Source organism: Nicotiana sylvestris, chromosome 12 (genome assembly GCF_000393655.2).
Source record: "Nicotiana sylvestris chromosome 12, ASM39365v2, whole genome shotgun sequence".
Taxonomy (NCBI): Eukaryota; Viridiplantae; Streptophyta; class Magnoliopsida; order Solanales; family Solanaceae; genus Nicotiana; species Nicotiana sylvestris.
In genome coordinates this window covers 28,415,920-28,436,792 of record NC_091068.1, presented here as the reverse complement: position 1 = coordinate 28,436,792, position 20,873 = coordinate 28,415,920, and the positions used below count along the sequence as shown (strand labels likewise).

Below are 20,873 nucleotides of genomic sequence, written 5' to 3'. Positions count from 1 at the left end.
CCATACGTTGCATTCTGCTCATTAAATATTTAATACTCCTACGTTGAAACTCGGAAAGTTTTAGTACGTTTGACCAAACTTCTAAAATCTGCTTATTTTGAGAAGTGTTTTTTTTTCAAAAATGATTTAAAAAAAATACTTTTGGTGAGAATCAGTTTTTATTTGACTAATTAATTTGAAAAGCACTTTTGAACAGTAATTAGTGTTTGGTCAAGCTTTTGAAAACTGTTTCTAAGTGTATTTTTCTCAAAAGTGCTTCTTACAAAAGTACTTTTGGAGAGAAGCTATATTTTTCTGCTTCTCAAAAACTGCTTCTGCTTCTCCTCAAAAACACTTTTTTCCCTCTAAAAGCTTGGCCAAACACCTCAATTTTTGGCATAAAATATTTTTGGCCCAAAAGAAACTTAGCCAAACAGGCTATTTGTCGTAATAAGCCAAGGTCAAAGTTTAGCTCTAATTAGGCTAATGCCTGAAAAATTAGGTCAAAGCTTTGACCAAATCGGTGATCATATCCCAAAAGATTTTGTTCGGAGTAATAGCTAATCCAGCTACCTGCTATTTCTCACTGCAAGTGAAAAAGCACCCTAACTTTTTTTAAAAATGTAAAACGTAACAAAATCGACCCATAACTACTGATATTCCACTTAATACATTTCATCATATCAAACCTACTTACAGAAATATTATAGGGAAATTACCAGTTATATCAGCCCATAAGTAAGTTAGTACAAAAATTAACAAATTTATAAAATATTATCAATATTAGCTAATTAGCTATTTGTAGCCAAAACAATATCAATTTTTTACTTTCTTTTGAGTGAGTGTTGTTGGAATAGATTGGATAGATCTGAAGGAGTATAAATTTTAATTTTGGGATGGTTTGGTAGAGTTTTGAGGTGGTTTGAATTGAAAATTCGAAGTAGAAAATGAACATGAAAAAATATGATATGTGTATCACACAGTATATCATTTGCATATCACATACGTATCACATATGTATCATATGTGTATCTCAACTATACCCATGTATATTTGTGTGTGATATGCATGCGTGATTCATGTGTCTGCAAAATAATTTTTTGAACTCGATTGTAACTATGAATTTTGATACCAAATCAGTCCAAATCACTTGCAATCTTACTCAAATTTTGTATGTTGATTCACTATATGTTTTTAATTAATTTCAACCATTGAAAAAGGGTCCCTTTTTGCTTATAGATTTTTTGGAATCTTATCATCACCTTGTTTGCTACCTCATCCATGAAATTTTCTTTCGGTCTTGCATCTAACATTGCTAATCACGCTTAACAATATGGAAGGAGATCTTTGTGTGATCCTTGGAGAGAGAATCCTTATTTATATGGGTTTGGAATTTTTGTATGCTTGGCTAGTTTTGGTACGTTTATGATTAATGGCTAGAGGTTGGTAAAGTTAGGGTAAGATTCCCCACCCCCCAAACCCACCCCCCAAATCCATTACTACAATTTACAAAATCAATGGTTGCAATTCAATATAATAAAGATGACGGGGTTGCCTAACATTAAAACAAAGCATCAATGTAACGGCAAAAAGAGTTTAAAGGCTGCATTTTGCCTGATACATCTTTCCCAAGAACTTCACCTTACACCTGTTGGACTGCATTTCAAGATTCAAAGAACTGCCTAATGACTTCACTTGCTGCTATAGTCAGAACCAGATATCTGTTTCTAATGCAATTCCCAGTTGCAAAAATGCAATATATTTAATTTAGAAAACGCTACATGCAGTCTTTAGTTTGATGTATCTTTTTCTTCCCATTGTGATAATAGATGAACTGATGGTGGTTTTTCTCATAGGAGGCAACGATATTTTTGAATTAAGTGTGGAGTTGCACACAAGAAGTTGAGATTTAAGCTTACAACCGGGGTGTGATACGAGGGGAGTCCCAAGGAGCCGTGATATGACTACGAGTGATTTCCTTGATTGAGCGACAGCCACTTAACGCCATTGTCAGTTCAAATTCATCTTGAAGCATCTGAAGTACTTTTCTAACGCCAGCCTCCCCATCAACAGCCAATGAAAACACAACTGGTCTTCCAATCTGCAAACATATCGAATAAAATGGTCAGTGTGAGAGCATCACCACAACAAATAATCTGATTTTGTCCTAAGTTCCTAACTATTTTGTAAAATTTGATTGTTCAAGCCTCAAGGCAAGGAAAGAAGAAGAGGAATATTAGATTATGTGAATGAAATTGGAACTGAGTAAATAAGTTCCATTCTTAAAGTAGGTACTTGCAAAAATTGCTGCCAAATTATGTGATACTTTTACTTACAAATACACCAGATGCTCCGAGAGCCAATGCTTTAAAGACATCTGTCCCTCGGCGAATTCCACCATCAAGGAAAACAGGAATTCTTCCCTGCACTGCTTTGACAACCTGCAAGTTTTTAAGATGAAGCCAAAATTTTAACATGTGAAACTCCTATCAAGATTATGAGCTTAGAAACACTAAAAGTTCAACAAGTTGTTTAGAAATAATACTTAAAAAAATATCTTAGAAACAATACAAAACATCAAGTAGCCAAAAAGAAAATCGCAGACCTAGCATTCAATTTATATTCTCCTCCCTTTTATCCCCCGCTCGAACCTCCCACCTTTATAAGAGGAGTGGATTCAGCATATAAAGAAGCATGAGAAAAGCATGAATGATTTAACTTTTATTTTCATTTCCATGCACATAGCTTGGTGAAGATGAGAAGTTTCCACGTGCCTATATAGATGAAGGGGAAAGAATAAAGGAGAAAAGATATATGAAAGTTCTGTTATACAAAAGGTAATATCAGTTGAGCGATGTAATTCGACTAGATTTCAACTGAGAAAGGCATCATAATTCTAATAAACTAGTAAGCTAACCTCTTCTAAGGCCATAACTGTTGCAGGAGCATAATCAAGTTGCCGAGCCCCATGATTAGACACAATAATTCCAGCAGCTCCAGATTCTACAGCTAGCCTTGCTAAACTTGTCAAAGAACAAAAAACAGTAAATGTGATCGATAAAAAAAAAGATAAAGATACAAAGAAAGAGGTAGAAAACAAGGAAAAGAAAAACCAATGTAATTAAAATATAGTATTCTGGTATACCATCTTCTGCAGTTAATACACCCTTCAGTAGGATTGGCAGGTGGGTTATTGTCTGAAGCCACTTCACATCCTGTCCAAATTTCACATGAGTTTTTATATGACAATAAATATACAAACATTCTTCCTGCAAGGATAAAGTCAAGCACCAGCATACCTTCCAGCTAAGAGACTGATCAACTTGGCCGGCAACATATGAAGCAAGTCCAGAGTCATATGTCTGCAGGATCACCAAACAAAATGCAAGTGTGCAAAATTTGCACAACTTAAAAACTTTAGTCTCAAGTATGTCCGAATTTAAGATCATTTACCTTATCCATCTTTCCAAGATCCAGTCCTTCAAAATTCTTCAATGTCAGATGAGGTGGCAAAACAAACCTGTCAGAAGCCAAATGAAAACCACCATATCAGTCGCCTCTGCCTATGCGCGAAACGAGCTGACGACCAAATCAAACAATCAAAATCTTTGGACAACAAACTGACATATAAAAAATGGTGCCCCATACCTATTCTTGATATCAGCTTCCCTTCGACCAAGTCTTGGTGTATCCACTGTAAGGGCAATTGCCTTAAAACCAGCCCGTTCTGCTCTTTTCACAAGTTGCCGAACAACATTTCTGTCTTTATACACCTGAAATATGTAATAGAACTTAAGGGTTCCAGGCTGTGTTCTAGATAATAACCTCTTCTAAAAATGAGAAGCATATCAAACCAGTTGTCACACAAATTTTTGGTAGTTATGACTCAGTGTGGACAATCAAACAGGTAAAAGAAGAATAAGAAGAAAGAAAACAAGACTAAAGATTTGATGGACACAAAGGAGGACTCATGAAACAATTCATAAGAAACTCTCTTCTACCTTCCCTTCTCACATGGTATCAAGACCTCTGCAATTTTGGTAGAGATCTGAATAGATTACGAGTATCAGGGGGTGGCCTTACACTGCCCATCTGTCTATTTTAATTACCAATCCAGCAGCACATCCCTTTTTTATGTCTGTCTTTTTTATGGGTCTTACGTTCACGTTAGCTGACCTGTCAATACATCAATTCACTTTTGTCCAGTCAGCAACATGTTATTGCACAATCAAAACTATACCATCATCCACTTCATATCGTCATCAATTCATCGCCTATGTAGTGGCAAATCAGCAGCATAGTTTCTCAGAATTTGGTCACGTTGGTAGTCAACTTGAGTCCAAAGGTTTCAAGTTGAGTAGGACTAAGACGTAATATCTGGAGTGTAAGTTCAGCGGCGTGACGGGGGAAGCGGACGTGGTAGTGAGGCTCGACTCACAAGTCATCCTCAAGAGAGAAAGTTTCAAGTACCTAGGGTCAATTATCCAGGGAGATGGGGAGATCGACGAGATGTCACACACCGTATTGGGGTGAGGTGGATGAAATGGCGGTTAGCGTCTGGAGTCCTGTGTAACAAGAAGATGCCACCGAAACTCAAAGGTAAGTTCTACATAGCGGTAGTTAGGTCGGCCAGGTTATATGGGGCTAAGTGCTGGGCAGTTAAGAATTCACATATCCAGAAGATGAAAGTAGCCGAAATGAGGATGTTGAGATGGAAGTGCGGGCTTACTAAACTGGATAAGATAAGGAGAGGGTGTGCGTTGCTCCCGTGGACGACAAGATGCGGGAAGAGAGGCTTAGATGGTTTGAGCACGTGCGGAGGAGAATCAAAGATGCCCCGGTTAGGAGGTGCGAGCAGTTGTCTTTGGCAGGCACGAAAAGAAGTAGAGGCGGCCTAAGAAGTATTGGGGTGAAGCGATCAGGAAGGACATGGCGCGACTTCAGGTTTCCGAGGACATGGCTCTTGATAGGAACGTGTGAAGGTCGAGCATTAAGGTTGTAGGTTAGGGGGTAGTAGAGAGTTTTTGCCTCTTTGTATCGGGTAGTTTGATAGAGTTTTGTCTATGTCTGTTAGCGGTCTATGTTGTGTTCACACTATTTTGTTGTTTTGCATAGTATTGTGTTATTGCATTCCCTTTCACTTATTTGGTGTCTCTTAAGATGATATTATTACTTTTGTGGCTTCTTTTGTTGTTACGGATCTTTTCTTTCGTTTCTTTTTTGATACTATTGTCTCTTCTGTTGAGCCGAGGGTCTCCCGGAAACAGCCTCTCTACCCTTCCGGGGTAGGAGTAAGGTTTGCGTACACTCTACTCTCCCCAGACCCCGCTAGTGGGATTTTATTGGGTATGTTGTTGTTGTTGGTAGCCTACTCGTCTGTCTTCTGGTCAAACTAGAAGCATGCAGTCCTCAAGTTTCGTCACGTCTCATGGATTCACAGTAGTGACACCACCAAGTCAGTTTCACAGCCAACATCAAGCCAATTTTCTCTCATGGAATCATCAAGCCAAGTTTTTTCAGGCAACAGTATTTCTTCACGAATCTACTCAGATGAATGCTTCTTCAACAACTTTCTCAGACATACTCAACTTGACTTTCCAGTTTCGATTTGCGAACTTAACTTGTTTTACTACCTCAAGTTTGAAGCGGCATGTTGAAAGTGGAGAGAATAGCTTAAAGTTATTGCATAAATTCTTTTTAATGAGTTTGTTAAAAGTCAGGAGAATCAATAAGAATTTTCTGTCGAGTATTCTCAACGGTAACGCCATTATAAAAAGGAACTCTTATAATTAGGAAACTTCCTAATTTCATGAAGCTGAAACTACTTCATGCAATTAACCAACCAATTGTTAAGAAATTTTTTATATCTTATTTCCTCTCTTCTCACATTTTTATTGCAGTATGAAGCAATATTAATACACACCCAAGATTAGCTTCTGTAATAGAATTGTGATGGACATGCAAAAGAATAGAGACACGTAGATCCATTGAAGGAAAAAAAACACATCCTTTTTTCTGATTTATGCTTCACAAAATAGGTAAGAAGAGCTAATATGATCAAATGAACATAAAAACTCACATAGAGCTGGAAAAAGCGAATGCCTGGTCCCGTTGAAGCAACCTCTTCTACACTGGAAGTAGCCCATGAGGATAATGTCTAAAAAATACCAACTACATTTCAGTTAATAGAAGGGATATGCACGTAAATAAATTAAGAGCAACAATCATAGCACTCAGCCAAATTTTAATCAGTTCGGGTGGGGGTTAAGGAAAGCTCAGAAATCCAAACCATGATGGTGCCAGCAGCTGATGTTGCTCGGGCTGTTGCATATTCTCCTGCATCAAAGTATTGATTCAAAGACAAACATTGCTGGTCACAACAAGATTATGGTCACTTACACAATTCAAAAAGCTAATGAGTTCCAAATGAACCAAATCAAACAGAGACTCCAAGGAGAAATGCAAAAAGTGCCTGCCACCCAGCAAAAATCAGAGAAAATATGCTGGCATGCTGCTATTCCATACAAGTATCGCTTAAAATCTCAAAATTCTCAGTATTAGACATGTCCCAAATTTATCTGAAGGTTATATAATTATTTAGCTTTGCGACTGCTACTAACTAAAGCAACCACATATTCAAGCAGTTGTCTACCTATAGTATGGTGCTATTAAACAAAACAAATAAGTTAAAGCTACTAAGAATATGAACCCCTGGAGTTTTTGTATCAAACAGAATTCCAGAAAGATGGAGTAAACTTACTATATTTTCCGTGAGATGTGCTAAGTAAGAGCTCACAACTATACGATACAAGACAGGATATGAAGCACTCACAAGTGAACAATTTTAGAATGATTCTCTTTGTAATTCAGCAAAAACGGCATTCAATAGTCTAAACAGCAATGTACAACAATTTCAAAATCTGACTTTGTTAGTGACCTTTTCCCACAGAGAATAAACCATGTGTTCCTTATCCAGACTATAGTGAGCAGATACCTTCAGAATGAGCCATTTTCTGCATTGCAGTCGGTGCAACCATGATCGGCATTGAAACCTTGAATCCCAAGACACTTGTCGTTGTATCAATGCTTCTTACATCTACAAGAATGCGGGGTCTAAACCTATTTGAAAGAAAAGGAAATTTCAGCAGCTTAAGGAAGAAAATTCTTTGAAGAGTTGTAGAGTTTTCACATTTCTAACGCAAAGACATAAGTTTAAGAGGTAAACAGAATATTAACAGTATCAACGTGCTTAAATAAGTACTTACAAAATCCTAGAAAAAGCATTTCGATTCTCTTGGAGCGTCCATTGGTCCTCTGCACCAGAGGCATAGTAATCGTAAATCATTTTTGGCAGTTTCTCCTTTGCAATGGTCTCATACTCCATGACATTGGTAATACTCTCCATTTTATGGAACAGTAATACTGTCGATCTGCTGAATGCAAAAAACCATAACCATAATTAATTTCAGATTAATATGTCCTGGTACTTGAATCATTTGGAATAAAATGGAGAAATCTGTAATTTTGACATTCAAGTCAAGAAAGAATCATGTGAAACAAAGAATTAGGAGATCATGAGAAGGAACAGATAAAGAGTAATACATTTTAGATTCAGAAAAAGAAAAGAAGATAAAATGACTGAAGTAAAGCTGGAAAAAATGAAAACATTCAACAATAAGGAGACAAAAGCTATGCAGAAACATAAAGCATTAACACTAAAATGGCTCCCCAGGTCAATGCAAACAGTTAACATTTATGCTAGTTTAGGCTTGCTTCCCCGAGCAGCAGCATCGTAACCCACTGCTACTGCTAGCAAGAGATAATCTAGCAAACAGTTTTTATCTATGCCCTCAATTCAGTTTAAACAGTTCATTAACCAGCCATCCATAAGTGGGATACAAGGGAAAAAAGCACAAAACAAAGCACACCCTTTCAATTGAGTCATCTATTTACTCTTCTTCACCAAATCAATGCAATCGTCTTCTTTAGGATACAGAGCAGTTTTATGTGATACCTCAATTTACCAACCATATTCGCGTTCGAACATGGCACGGTGGATGTGATCATAACATTAACAAAATAGACGTATCGCCTTCTTTGGATAGCCACAACATATATAGCCCCTTTCCGATAGGAGCGGAGCCAGAGTGTGGGATGCAGGTTCGGCCGAACTTAGTAGCTTTTGCTAAACCCTGTATTAGACTTAAAAAAATCCACTGAATATGTACAAATTATTAATTTAGAACCCAGTAACTTAAAAGGATTACAATCTCGAACCCATAATGTTCTGCTTTTTGAGGTAGAAAGTCATAAGAACAATTTAATTATCATGACCAGGTACGTACTACTTCTTACCAGCATATGTATTGGATGACTTTGTCCACTAAGGATTAGACACAATAATTAGGAATCAATTTCTCAAACATTCAAAAATTAGAACATGAAAATCTCAAATCTCCAGATAAGACACAATTATAACTCTTTTTAAGAAGGGTTGATCAGATGACACCTTGAAAAAAAAAAAAAAAACTAAAATCCGATCACTGTTTAAGTCCACATCGTCAGAGGTCAAAATCTCAACAAGAAAAAAAAAAGCTCAAAATTCCTCAACCTATCAAATTCACATTCCTGTTTTCCTAACCAAGAAGGAAAGAGCACTCATCAATCACACGAATTAACGAAAAGCACTGAGAAAAACTGAAGAAAGCTTAGAATGAGAAGAATAAATAAATAAAGAAAGAAAGAAACAAAACAAGAACGGACCTGTGGAGGTGGCTGTCGTCTGGCTTACTGTTCACTAGGCAAAATGGGTTGCATGGAATTCCCAAATGGTGACTGAAAACGAGGATTTATTGAGTAGTACCCATATAATTTAACTGACTTTTTTATTATTTAATTTTAGCATTTTTATTTTACTCAAATGATACTAACTTGTTGGGATTCATTTGACATAAAAATTGAATTACATAGATTAATTGAAAAGGTACTCACTCAAAAAAATAAAATTTTAATACTCCCTCCGTTCCCATTTAGTTATCATATATATTAAAAATAATTATTCCTAAATACTTGACAATTTAAAAAATCAAGAGAGAATTAATTATTCTTTTTCATTTCTGTTCTTAGCATTAATTGTTCTAGAATTAAGAGGCACATAAATAGAAAAAGATTAAAGAATTTTATCTGATAAATTAGTCAAATTTCAGTCCTAATTAATTTTTTTCTTAAGGGTTATGCAAGATTTTATCCTGGAAATTAAATGGGAACGGAAGGAGTACATATTTAATTGGAAAAATTTCACATAAAAACAACGGAGCCCCCTATTTCTCAATTTTATAGCCTATATTTAAATTTACAATCAACTAGCCAAAAAATAATAGGCTAAGATTCAACATCCAACTCCAATAGGTTCTAAAAATTACTATTTAATTTTAAAAAAAGATTGTTCAAGCTTTTAAGTTAATTTTCGAATCAGTAACTGTGACTCAAATATTAGTTCAAAACAAACCAAATTCATTTGGATGGTGAAAATTAAACTTCTAACAAACTTAAACATGTGGGTTTGAATTTCGAATTTGATTTTGTGAGAAATTTAGAGTGGGTGTTATTTAGACTTGTTAGAAATAGTATAAGGAGGTTGTATATAAAATTTGACATCATTTAATGGAGATTTGGACTGATTTTGAACAATAATTGCAACTGAAAATCGTGGAAGAAGTTCGTCTACAACGCTTGTATAAAGATGTATAAAAGTGTATAAGATGTGTTTATACACTCATATACACTATTATACAAGATTATATATCATTATACAAAAAACTGACTTCGTCTTCTTTCTTGTGTCTTTTCTAAAATTCAACTCAAATCTTGCTCAAATTTACTCCAAATCACTTCAAATTTAAATTTTGAAATTCTTTTGATATTTTCAATCAATTGGAACAACACCCAATCCAAACAACTAACAAACTCAAAAAAATCCTACTTTGGAAAGCAAAGCTTTGAATGACCTTCAATGGTGAACTTCTACTCTCCATTTTTCTTACATTGCAACTAGGTGATACAGGGTAAGAAACAGCAATGGCGGACAACCCTTTGAAGCATATGTAGAAGATGTGAGAAGAAGAGAGAGTGAAAATAATTGTTGTGAGAACACATATTTAACTTCATAGCTTTAGAAGTAATGATTGTAAGAACACAAGTTTTGAATTTGCTAGTGCTTTCAAAATATGTGTTATATGGGCTAGCTTGGGTAAAACTTAAAAACATGGATCATTTTTTTGTTATGGTGTGAAGTCATGTGTATTTTCTTATAATTCTTTTTATTTTTTAATTTACATTTCAGAAAAATTAATTTTTACTGTTTCGTGCTTAATTAAATATATTCACATAAGCGAAAACACAGAGGAGTAATATATTTTACCAAAACGGGGAAAGCACCGAGAAGTTTCAACTTTAAAGAAAAGAATTCAAAAGAGAATTGACAAGAATAAAACAGTAGAAAAATTAGAGAGCGAAGACAAACATCCCAACTACAGTATATTCTCGAAATCCATAACGAAACAGAGGAGATTGGGTTAGGTATTCAAATGGTATCTGATTTCTGTTCTTTTTTTCAGTAATTTAATTCATTCATTCATATGCGTACGTTACAGTAAAGGCAGCTGACAGACATACGCACGGATTTGTTTTTCATTATTAATTTATACTCCTATTATCATCCCCGCATTATTTGACCATCTCACTTAACCTGATTTAATATAATATAAATCAAATAATAAATAAATATATAATTATTACTAGTAAATTTTTTCAGAAATTTTCAGAAATCACTATAGTTTAGAGCCTAGTAATTATAGTTTGTCTAATTACCATATGTAGCTATTGTTCAATTGTTACGTACAGAAATGAAGAAAACTAAAATACTCTTGTTAATAGATAAACTCAAGACCTCAGCTAACTAAGTGGGCGTCATAATCAACTGAGCTGCGAGAACTTGTTGCTCTCTTGTTTAAGATCAAAATAATTAATCTCTTATTTCATGAATTTGTTATAAAATTTACATCTAGCTACAAATGGTAAATTTACTGAAAATATAGCTACGAATGATAAATACAGTATAAATAATTGACGTGTCGCGTAATTTTTCTATTTTTCTTTTACACATATTTGTTGTTTCGGTAAAAACTTGTCCCCATCGCCGGTTTGGTTAACTATACAAGAAAAACTAAGCTATTAGGAGTCCTACTTTTGATAAATAATTTTTTTAAAAAGAACTTAAAAGTTATAACAACTTAACGTTAGAAAGTTTAGGATTAAAGTCACCGTTTTTTGGTTATCTCGTACCATTCTTCTTCTAGGTTCTGGCTCGGTCCCAAGTTTTACGTTATTCTCCTAAATTATGACTGGTTGGAGTTAAGAGATTGGAATATAACAGGTTGGTTAATTTCATACATCTACAAGTTGTTTACCTGTAAAATAGTATATTTGAATTTGTAACGTAGTTTATAGACACGTGAATTAAATTGATCCAAAAATATAAAGTAACAAAGAATAGAAATTGATTTTAAGAAAACTTGAAGAAAGTACAAGTTTGGCTGTGAAGTGAGCTTTTCCGGAAGCAAGAATAAGAATAGAGTATCGAGTAAAAAGATATTAATAGAAAGCAAGAGTAAGTTTAGCATTTTTTGCATACCAGTATTTCGTGTCTACAATGAGTATAATTTCCTATATTTATAGCTAAATTTAGGGAGACAAGATCCCCAAATCAAGCTCCTCTTTAATATGAATAAAGAACTCTCTTGATAGCTGTATAACGGTTGAGTATAAATGCAAAGCTTCTTTATAACGGTCAATCCTTGAATGCTGCCTTCTTCAACTGATATCTTTCTTTAAAACTTTTGTCCGCGGTTTCAGTGTCTTCAGAACTCACACAACACTGGTTACATACTCGTAATCGGTGTCAGCTATTTACTAATTTATACCTTACATGTCTTTACTGCCTTTTTTTTAGCAAATAGGAAATAGATATATTAATAACTAAGGAACATTTAGTACATAGTCGACATGACTTGCATCTCGGAGGATGCATTTGTTTCCTAAGCTTGCAAGCCTACTACAAGCTTCACTACATAGAAGTTTTTCGCGACAAGTAGATTCAAGTTTGTCACTTTCAACAAAATCTGTTACATCAAAAGGTGGTACGACAAGAACTTTTTTAGTGGACTTCACTGCTTTACTTCTTCATGTCAATCCCTCAGCTTGGTTGTCCCTTTCTAGGACTCCTTTTGCTAGCTGGTGGGCAATCCTATTCCCCTGCCTGAAAGTGTACTGGAGAATAACCCTCTGCTGGTGCATTAAGGACTTGCAATCATTAACAGTTTTGTTAAATAATTTATTACCATTTTGTATTGCCTGGATAGCCTCTGAGCAGTCTGTCTCAATCTCAAGTGTGAAGAGATTCCATTCTTTTGTTGTTCTTAGCCCTTCTCGTAGTGCTTTTAATTCAGCTGCTAGGGAGCCATTTGCATGTGCTAGTTTTGAAAAACCAACCACCCAGCTACCTGTTGCATATCTAAGAACACCGCCTAAACCATAATTTTTGTTATAGCTATGAAAACTGGCATCCAAATTCAGTTTGTACCACCCCCAAGGGGGTTTGAACCAGTTGATTTTTATAAGGGATTTGGGAGGATTAATAGAGGATTTTTCCGTGAAAAGTTTAAACTCCACTGCCTTTTGCATGAGTTGGGAACCTCTTATTTGGTTGGCAGTGTTGTTGATGTTATTACTATTTCTATTAATCCAGATATGCCAGATGATGAAGGGAAAGAAGTTATTCCAGTTTATAAAGTTATGGTTTATAGGAATGTTGAAGTCCCTTATTTGGAGAAACCAGTGCTTCCCACTTCCGTTGATAGGGTGGGTCCCTTTCAGGTCACTCCAGAGATTACTGACAGCTCTACAGTCAAGGAAGATATATTCAATTGACTCTTCAATAGGGTTTTTGCAGATGAGACAATTAGAATCAATGTTTAGTCCAATCTGTGAAAGGTACTTCATGCAAGGGATTCGACTGTGAAGGCATTGCCATAGGAAAAATCTGATTTTATGGGGGCACTCCAAATGCTAGATCCATTCAAAGTCAGAGTTAGAGTTCTTCGGAGATTCTAGCAGTGTATAACAAGACGCGATGGTAAAGACTCCTTTAGTGGTGAGAGACCAAATAGGTAAGTCAATGGGAAGACCTTTTTGGCGGATTTTTGTTTTGAAGATGGTAGTTAATAGATCAGGAGAGGGAGAGAAGGTTAAACAGTTTAGGTTCCAATTGGTACCATCAAAGATATCTCTAATTATGGTGGAGAAATCTTTGGCTGAAGGAGGGCCTGTAACTAGGTTCCTTAGGTTACCAATATTTGGTATCCAATTGGCCTCCCATAGATTAAGATTAGAACGGATGTGAGGGGACCATGTGCTGCCTTTGGAGCAGATGTCCCATCCTCTGCAAATATTTTTCCAAAGGAAGGAGGATCTATTCGTAGAGGAGCTATTGCAATAGTACGAGATGATAAGCTTTCCCAAGGAATTAGAGCAATTGTAAGGAGTCTCCATCTTAAGCTAGCTAGAGTACAAAGGTTTTTACTGAGAGCATTATGGATCCCCAATCCACCATATTTTTTGGGTTGGCATATAGTGGTCCAGTTTACCAAGTGAAGTTTCCTTTTTTCTACCGTACTACCCCAAATGAAGTCCCTTTGGACTTTATCAATCTCTTTAAGGGTTTTTCTAAGGAGTAGGGTGTATTGCATGTAATGGTTTGGGATGGAATTAAGGCATGATGACGCAAGGGTTGTTCTTCCTGCCAAACTAAAGAACCTCATTTTCCAGGATGCAAGTTTGGTTCTCATCTTGTCTATTGCGGAATTGGTAATCCCTAGGTTTTGGGTTGTGGCGGAGGATAGGGAAACCAAGGTATGTGCCAAAGTTGTTACTCTTCTTAATACCTAGAGAAGTGGTAATGTTAGTGATGATTGAGTGGTTACAATTTTTTGAAAACAGAATCTTCGATTTAGTAATGTTGATGCTTTGACCAGATAGAGAGCAAAATTGGTCAAGGCCATTTTTTATGGCCTGACAAGATTTAACATTAGCTCTAGCCATCAGAGAAAGGTCGTCAACAAATAATAAGTGGGAGATTTTTGGACATTTATAACCTAGGGAAATGGGGTCCCAATTTTTGATGTCCACTTGGTATTCTATATATATGGTAAGCATTTCTAGGCAGAGGATAAAGATGTAGGGGGAGATGGGGTCACCTTGTCTAATGCCTCTACTTGGTTGAAAATAGTTTGTAACAGCTCCATTGACTGAGATTGCTATTTTACTGGTAGAGATGCAATTTAGCAGTAGTTTAGAGAATTGAGGTGTACATGTCTTTACTGTCACGTGTCAACTCGACAAACATCCCATTGTCAGTCATTAGTTTTACCCCATACAAATAGTCCCTTACTTTCCAGTGACTAAACTTGATGTTACCGGGAAGTAGATAAGACTCCTTTTCTTGGTGGAAAAGTTCTTGAACGATTTCTGATATGTGAAAGGACGTATGTATCCTTGCATTTAATAAGTCGAACATGTGTTATCCCGTAATTCGGAAAACACCTTCGTCGGTTACCTAGATATTAATGGCATTGCCTTCTGCCGCCTATAAACTTTTTCCCATCTCAACACTTTTATCTTTCACTTTTACAAACCTTTGTTCTTCGAATTTTCTTAGAGCTTTTTTGCTATCTCTTCCGCCGGTTGCACATGAACTTACATTGGTGGTGGCCCATCCAAAAAGAACAAGTCTAAGAAATCCGATGCCGGTCCTCCTTCTACTAACACAATTATCCCTTCTCAATTAAATTATGAGACATATCTTAATGTTGAATACTCTAACCCATAAAATGATAGAAACAGATTTGTTGGTAAATACCCTTCTTCTATCTACCCTACTAATATCCCCGTTTTAAAATAAGATTATGGATGGAACAATATTGAGGTTTCAGGCCCTAACAAAGTAGAAAGAATTACTTTAGTATGTCAGGGTATATGTACGTTTATACGTACCCTTTCTCTTTAAGGCTTGGTCAAGAAATTGATTCCATTGTCTTAGAGTTTTGCTGGAACTACCAAGTATGTTTAGGCCAAGTAGGACCGTCGATATGGCGAACAGTGGCTTGCCTTCGATTTGTGTGTTCTTATGCCAGTGAAACCCGTACACTTGCTCACTTGATCAACCTCTACACTCCTAAAATTTTCCATGGAGGCATGATCAAACTCAACAAATATGGTCACCATGCCATTATCACCAGTGTTGATGACGACAAAGACAGTGGTTGGATGAAGAGGTTTGTTGTTGTTGCTGCCATAGATATTCTACCGGTATCAACATCTCCTATTTCCGAATCCTAAAATTATACTCGTAAGCTTTCTTAACATACTTCTTTATTGTGTCAAAGTAATTTCCTCTTCTTACTAAACCTTCTCTTCTCATATTTCAGCCACCCATTAGGTTTCTTCAGCAGTTGCAAATGTAACCCAATGGGTTCAAAAAGTTTGAACGTTTCCATATCGGACTCCCGTAAGTGGAAGGAAATTTATCACAGATTCAACTGGAAGGCTAAGAACCATGGTGAGTAAAACTTCCCCTTTTCCTTTCTAATCTTCAACTTTATGTGGTATAGATTTTTTGACTTTTTTTCATAACATGTAGGCCTTCCGAAAGGGTTTTCTGTCTATCCAACCGTCGAGGTTTCTCATGATTCGAAGGTAGCTCAGTAACAAATTCTAAAAGCATTGACCGGAAGAGGGCTCGTGATGCTGCTCTTGCTTTTGGTGAAGGTACATCTTCCTTGAGTCCCCCGCCCAAGAAAAAACCAAAAAAGAAGACACTTCCCAAGGCTGAGACTCAGGAGAAGCCTTCTATCATAGAAGAAATCATGGTAAGACCGGCCACACTGGTGCTTGACGAAGAGGAAACCTAGGAGGATGATGAAATGGTTTCTCGTCAAAGAAAAATCAAAAGAAGAACTTCCTCCAACTCATCCGGATGCCATTTGAGGACTCTTTACATAGTTAAACATGGTTGAAAATGTGAGTCCCACTTCCGAGCTCTATTTGTTTTCTCCGGTCATATGGGTTCCACTTCTGATGCTCCTACACTTTCTACTTCAACACCAGATGTTTCATCACATGCTCCTATCTTGACACCGGCCCCAATTGAACAAGTGGAAGATGTACGTTCCCCTCGGTCACCCGATCAAAGGAACATAGAAAATGCTTTCCTGGCACCATCCAAAACCCCAAAGCTAAATACAGTGTTACCTTTTTATTTTTGAATGAGTGCCACTTACTTTCCAAGATTGTGGGAGTTGCCAGCTACTTGAAGCCTTTGGCTTCGAACAATGACCGAAGAAAGATGGATGCTCTTTTTGCGGAATATATCATTAATAATAACATGCACTTTGTTGCTCAGTTATCATCTTGTTCTTATCTTTTTCCTTTTCACTTGCTAACCATTATCTTCAATAACTTTAATATTTGACTTTACAGGCTAATCTTCTCGTTTCCGAGGGCTTACTAAAGATGATCATAGCCAAAGAAATGCTTGCTACCAAGTAGGATCAAATTGCTGCTGAACGGGACTAACTTGTTGAACGCCTCCTAACTTTAGAGGAAAGTCTTGCTAAGATGGATGAACTTGAAGCTCGGTTAGATCAAACAGAGCAAGAAAAATGAGCCACATCCAAGAATCCACTCAGCTACATGCAGAGCTTACTGAGTTGAAGGTCAAGTGGGCTGAGATATACGATTTTGTGACTGTGGCAGCGGAACGTGAGTGTACTTTCATGGAACAAATCAACAACCTGGAAGAAAACTCGCATTTCAAAACTGAGGAAACTGTTGCAGCTGAGGAAAGAGGGCAAGAACGGAGGAAAGGCTCAGAAGGGTCATAGAGCAAAATTGCGAACACGCAAAGAGAAACACTGACCTTTGCTATTCCTGTGACATCTTGAGGGTTGAAAATGATTGGTTGCAGTTCAAAATTCAAAGGATCCAAACCAAACTCCGGGATGAAGAGGATTCTTTCCTAATTGAGAAAACTCATGCATTTAATCACATGAGGAGGAAAACTTTGGAGGATGTCAAAGAAGACATTAAGAATATAGAAGATTGTATTGCTGAAGCTCTCAATTTGGAGACAACCGCCTTCGAGAATATTCTTGCCCGACCTACTGCTTCAAGCTCCTCGAGTACTTGCTCTGAATCCATAAAAATAGAGGAGGAGGTTGATAAAAAAGAAAATGATAAGGATAAAGATGCTGAACCAGATACTAAGCAGCATTCACCTTTTAAAGATGCAACATAGACTTCTCGTCCTAAAGACTCTGCTAATAAAACCAATTAGTGTATTCTTTTTCTTTTATTTTTAATTATGACAAAAATTTTATTGAGTTCAGCATTTTTGATATAAAAGATATCTTTTTCTTAACTTATTATGCAAAAAGACATATTTTTATTTTTTCATTGATAAAATTCGGGAATTTTTACATCCGATAACTTTAATACTGGGCATTCATACTTCTAGTTTTTACCCTTTTTTCACGAGGCTTTCATAAGAGAGGACCCTTATGTTTACGATGCTCTTGAAGAGGACGTCTCCAATTCATTCTGACACTAGCATTTAAAGTTTAAGTAACATTCAAATGAAAAAGACCATGTCGTATCATTAAGACAATATATAAGATAAAAACAAAAGGACTTTAATTTATTCTTTGTATTTTTAAAAGTTCATTTACATGAGCAAGAATTTTACATTCGCTTAAGTAAATAAAGCTGCTAATACATGTGACTATCTTGTACTACTTGTCACACCTCCTTTTTCCGCACCCGATGGGGCGCAAGGGGAGTTTTTTCCAATTAAAGGACAATCGAAACGGGATTGGTTTAATTATTTCAGAGTCGCCACTTGGGAGATTTAGGGTGTCCCAAGTCACCAATTTTAATCCCGAATTGAGGAAAAGAATGACTCTATATTATGGTCTGCGTACCAGAAATCCGGATAAGGAATTCTGTTAACCCGGGAGAAGGTGTTAGGCATTCCCGAGTTCCGTGGTTCTAGCACGGTCGCTCAACTGTTATATTCGGCTTGATTATCTGATTTTATACAAGTGTGAACTTATGTGCAAAATTTAACTTTTAACCGCTTTTATCATTTACTGTTTTTATCAAGAATTGCAACGTTGTGAAAATGTATCTCGAACCGCGTTACAATCAATGTACCCGTGGTCGTCGACACACTTTGACTCCGTTGAGATTTGGATTTGGGTCACATCAATGTGCACCCGAGTTTAAGGAAATTAAATTATTAAAGGCGCGCCTAAAGCGACTAGCGTATTTATTTTGGGTAGGACCGTGGAATTTTACTAAACGGTCCATCCCGAAGCCTAAACAATTTTTAAAGCAATATTTATTGAGGGCCCCGCAATTTGTATTTTTATTTGGCGAGGCTCACCTCGTTCTTTATTTCTAATGAATTTAATTTGCAACGTCATGGACACGCATCTCGAACCACGTCACAATCAATGTACCCGTGATTAGAAACACATTTCGACTCCGTTGAGAATTGGATTTGGGTCACATAAATGTGCACCCGAGTTTAAGAAGGTAAGATTTATTAAGGCGCGTCCTAAAGAGTCTAACGTATTGTTATTTTAGGAAGAGGCCGTGAGGGTTCATTAAACGGCCAAATCCAAAGTCTAGTCAATGGTTATGTATTTTATTGAGGGCCCCAGCGGTTTGTGATTTATTTGGCGAGGCTCGTCTCATTTTTATTTTAAAAGGATAAACCTATAGCGACTACATTTTCTATTAAGTTCGTCTCTAAAATAAAAGAAAAATCTCCTAATTATTTACATGCTGAAAAACGCAACTTATTAGTTATTAAGTTACGGCTTATGTGAACGGAAAATTGCGATCGCGTTTGTACATGGAAAAACTGCTTTCATTCTACATTTTATTATTTGCTAGAACATGAGATAAATACACAATAATATCAAAGCCGATTAACTATTCTTCAAATAATTTAAACTAGCATTATTAGATGAAGAAATCATACATATGCAACCTCATTACTCATTAATTAATCGACTACATTTTTATACGAAGAGAGGAAAATTAATATTCAAACACAAATCCAAACAAAAGAATTCAACAGGAACAGGAGCCTGATTAATATTTCATTTTTCGCTTCAAGCCAAGAGTGTACAAATGTGTACCTGGAAACAGCAGTACAAGAACAAAGAAGTAGGAGTCAGCAACAGTAATAACGCAGCAACAGCAGGTTCCGCAACACCGCAAAACCAGTAACAACCAGTAGAATAACCCAGTGACAGATTGAAAACTCAGCAGTGAAAAAAGTACAATCGCAGTCAAAGCAGAAGAGAGAAAAGACACGAGATGCAGTAGCTTCGGATTTTTGAATAACACTCGAAGAAAAGCAAACAGAAATTATTCGAGTGAAAGTTCAAATTGGATTTCTCTTTTACTCTCACAAACTCTCTCAAGTATCTCTTAATATTCAAGTTCTAAAAACTCTCTTCTTTTTTCTCTCCAAAAAAATCCTCTCAAGGTTCAAGTTCTAGTCTAATGTCAAGAATAGTCCTCTATATATAGCAAGACAAGTCTTCAATTCCCAACCCCAAAATTATTCCCCCAATGGCATGCTTTGGCCCACTACATAATGTTTTCTTTATTTTAAATTTTTTTCCACATGCCTACATTAAACAAGTACAAGATTCCCAACCCATTACAATATGTTCCCCATGCCTATATTAAAAAAGTACAAGATTCCTCCCCATTATGTTTTGTCTTGTCCCCTATTACATTAAACAAGTACATCAAAAACCCCACCCCATTATATTTGTTCCCCATGTTTAACATAAAGAATCAAAATAATGTTTAATTACCAAATTACCCCTCTGACATTATTGCAATTACCATTCTACCCCCGAATGCAATGCAATTTACCAAAACTACCCCCTCAGCTCTAAACAAACAATTAATCATAACTCAACCAAAATATAGTCAAGATGACCAATTTCTCAACAATCTTCAACAACAATTATATGAACATGATGAACAACACAACTCAAAATTAATGGAATGAATTAACCATATCGGGAAACAATCCTGGTTAATTTAGACCATGAATGTATGAGCAAGAACACAACAATACGAACAACAAAACACATGATTCAAACTAAATTAACAAATCAAAGACAAACATAAACTCACATTAAATCACTGGATTTAAACATGAACTTCAAACAAAGATGAACATGAATTAAATCTGTTTTTAAGCAACAAACATGACGGATTCACATCACTCAAACAACATTAATAATTTCTGGAAAATACATAACAACATGAAACAAATTGAAGAAATAATTAATCAAATTTCAGTTTGAATCTAACAAACATTAAAAAAACAAATATTCACTTAAACAACAATACAAACATGAAATAAACATGAAAAATAATTAATTAATCCTTCATTTGAAATCTGAAAAATTAATTTAACAAACAACACATGAACATGAACTAAAAATAAATTCAAACGATAAACAAAACAAACATTTGCCGATTTTAGATTCGAAAATATCAAAACAAAATACGGACAACAATAAAACTCAAAAACTACTAACCGGATCGAACAACATACATACGGACTGTTTCGACAAACCTCGACCAAAGCTCGACCAAACGACGACGAACACGAACCTAAGAAACAACTGAAGCCACGCCGAAGTAGCAGCAGCAACAATTGTCGCGGCAAAAGTGATGAACGGAAG

At 36.1% G+C, this 20,873-nt stretch overlaps 1 protein-coding gene across 3 annotated transcripts; it reads right to left on the bottom strand.

The window, feature by feature from the left end:
• Window positions 1–1,559: 1,559 nt before the first annotated feature.
• Window positions 1,560–8,819, bottom strand: LOC104238841 (glycolate oxidase-like). 3 transcript variants are annotated; one of them, XM_009793321.2, is made up of 12 exons: window positions 8,743–8,819; window positions 7,245–7,409; window positions 6,974–7,098; window positions 6,269–6,315; window positions 6,059–6,136; window positions 3,628–3,752; window positions 3,433–3,499; window positions 3,279–3,341; window positions 3,125–3,194; window positions 2,897–2,997; window positions 2,316–2,420; window positions 1,560–2,080 (listed from the first exon to the last, which is right to left on the bottom strand). In XM_009793321.2, exons 2-12 carry the CDS (start codon window positions 7,382–7,384, stop codon window positions 1,895–1,897), a joined length of 1,107 nt encoding a protein of 368 aa, XP_009791623.2. In that variant the 5' UTR covers window positions 7,385–7,409; window positions 8,743–8,819; the 3' UTR covers window positions 1,560–1,894. The 3 variants fall into 3 exon arrangements, with proteins under 3 accessions (XP_009791623.2, XP_009791624.2, XP_009791622.2); XM_009793322.2 differs by having other exon boundaries at window positions 7,245–7,412; window positions 8,743–8,815; XM_009793320.2 differs by lacking the exon at window positions 8,743–8,819 and adding an exon at window positions 7,994–8,120 and having other exon boundaries at window positions 7,245–7,412.
• Window positions 8,820–20,873: the final 12,054 nt, after the last annotated feature.

Bases quoted from the DNA above. Each gene is read 5' to 3' on its own strand.
- LOC104238841 (XM_009793320.2), bottom strand. From the start codon at position 8,046: ATGATCACATCCACCGTGCCATGTTCGAACGCGAATATGGTTGGTAAA. The intron at 7,413-7,993 runs GTATCACATAAA...TTTTGCATTCAG, and splicing joins AATATGGTTGGTAAATTGAG to CAGATCGACAGTATTACTGT. The intron at 2,998-3,124 runs GTATACCAGAAT...TGACAAGTTTAG, and splicing joins TGTATTAACTGCAGAAGATG to CAAGGCTAGCTGTAGAATCT.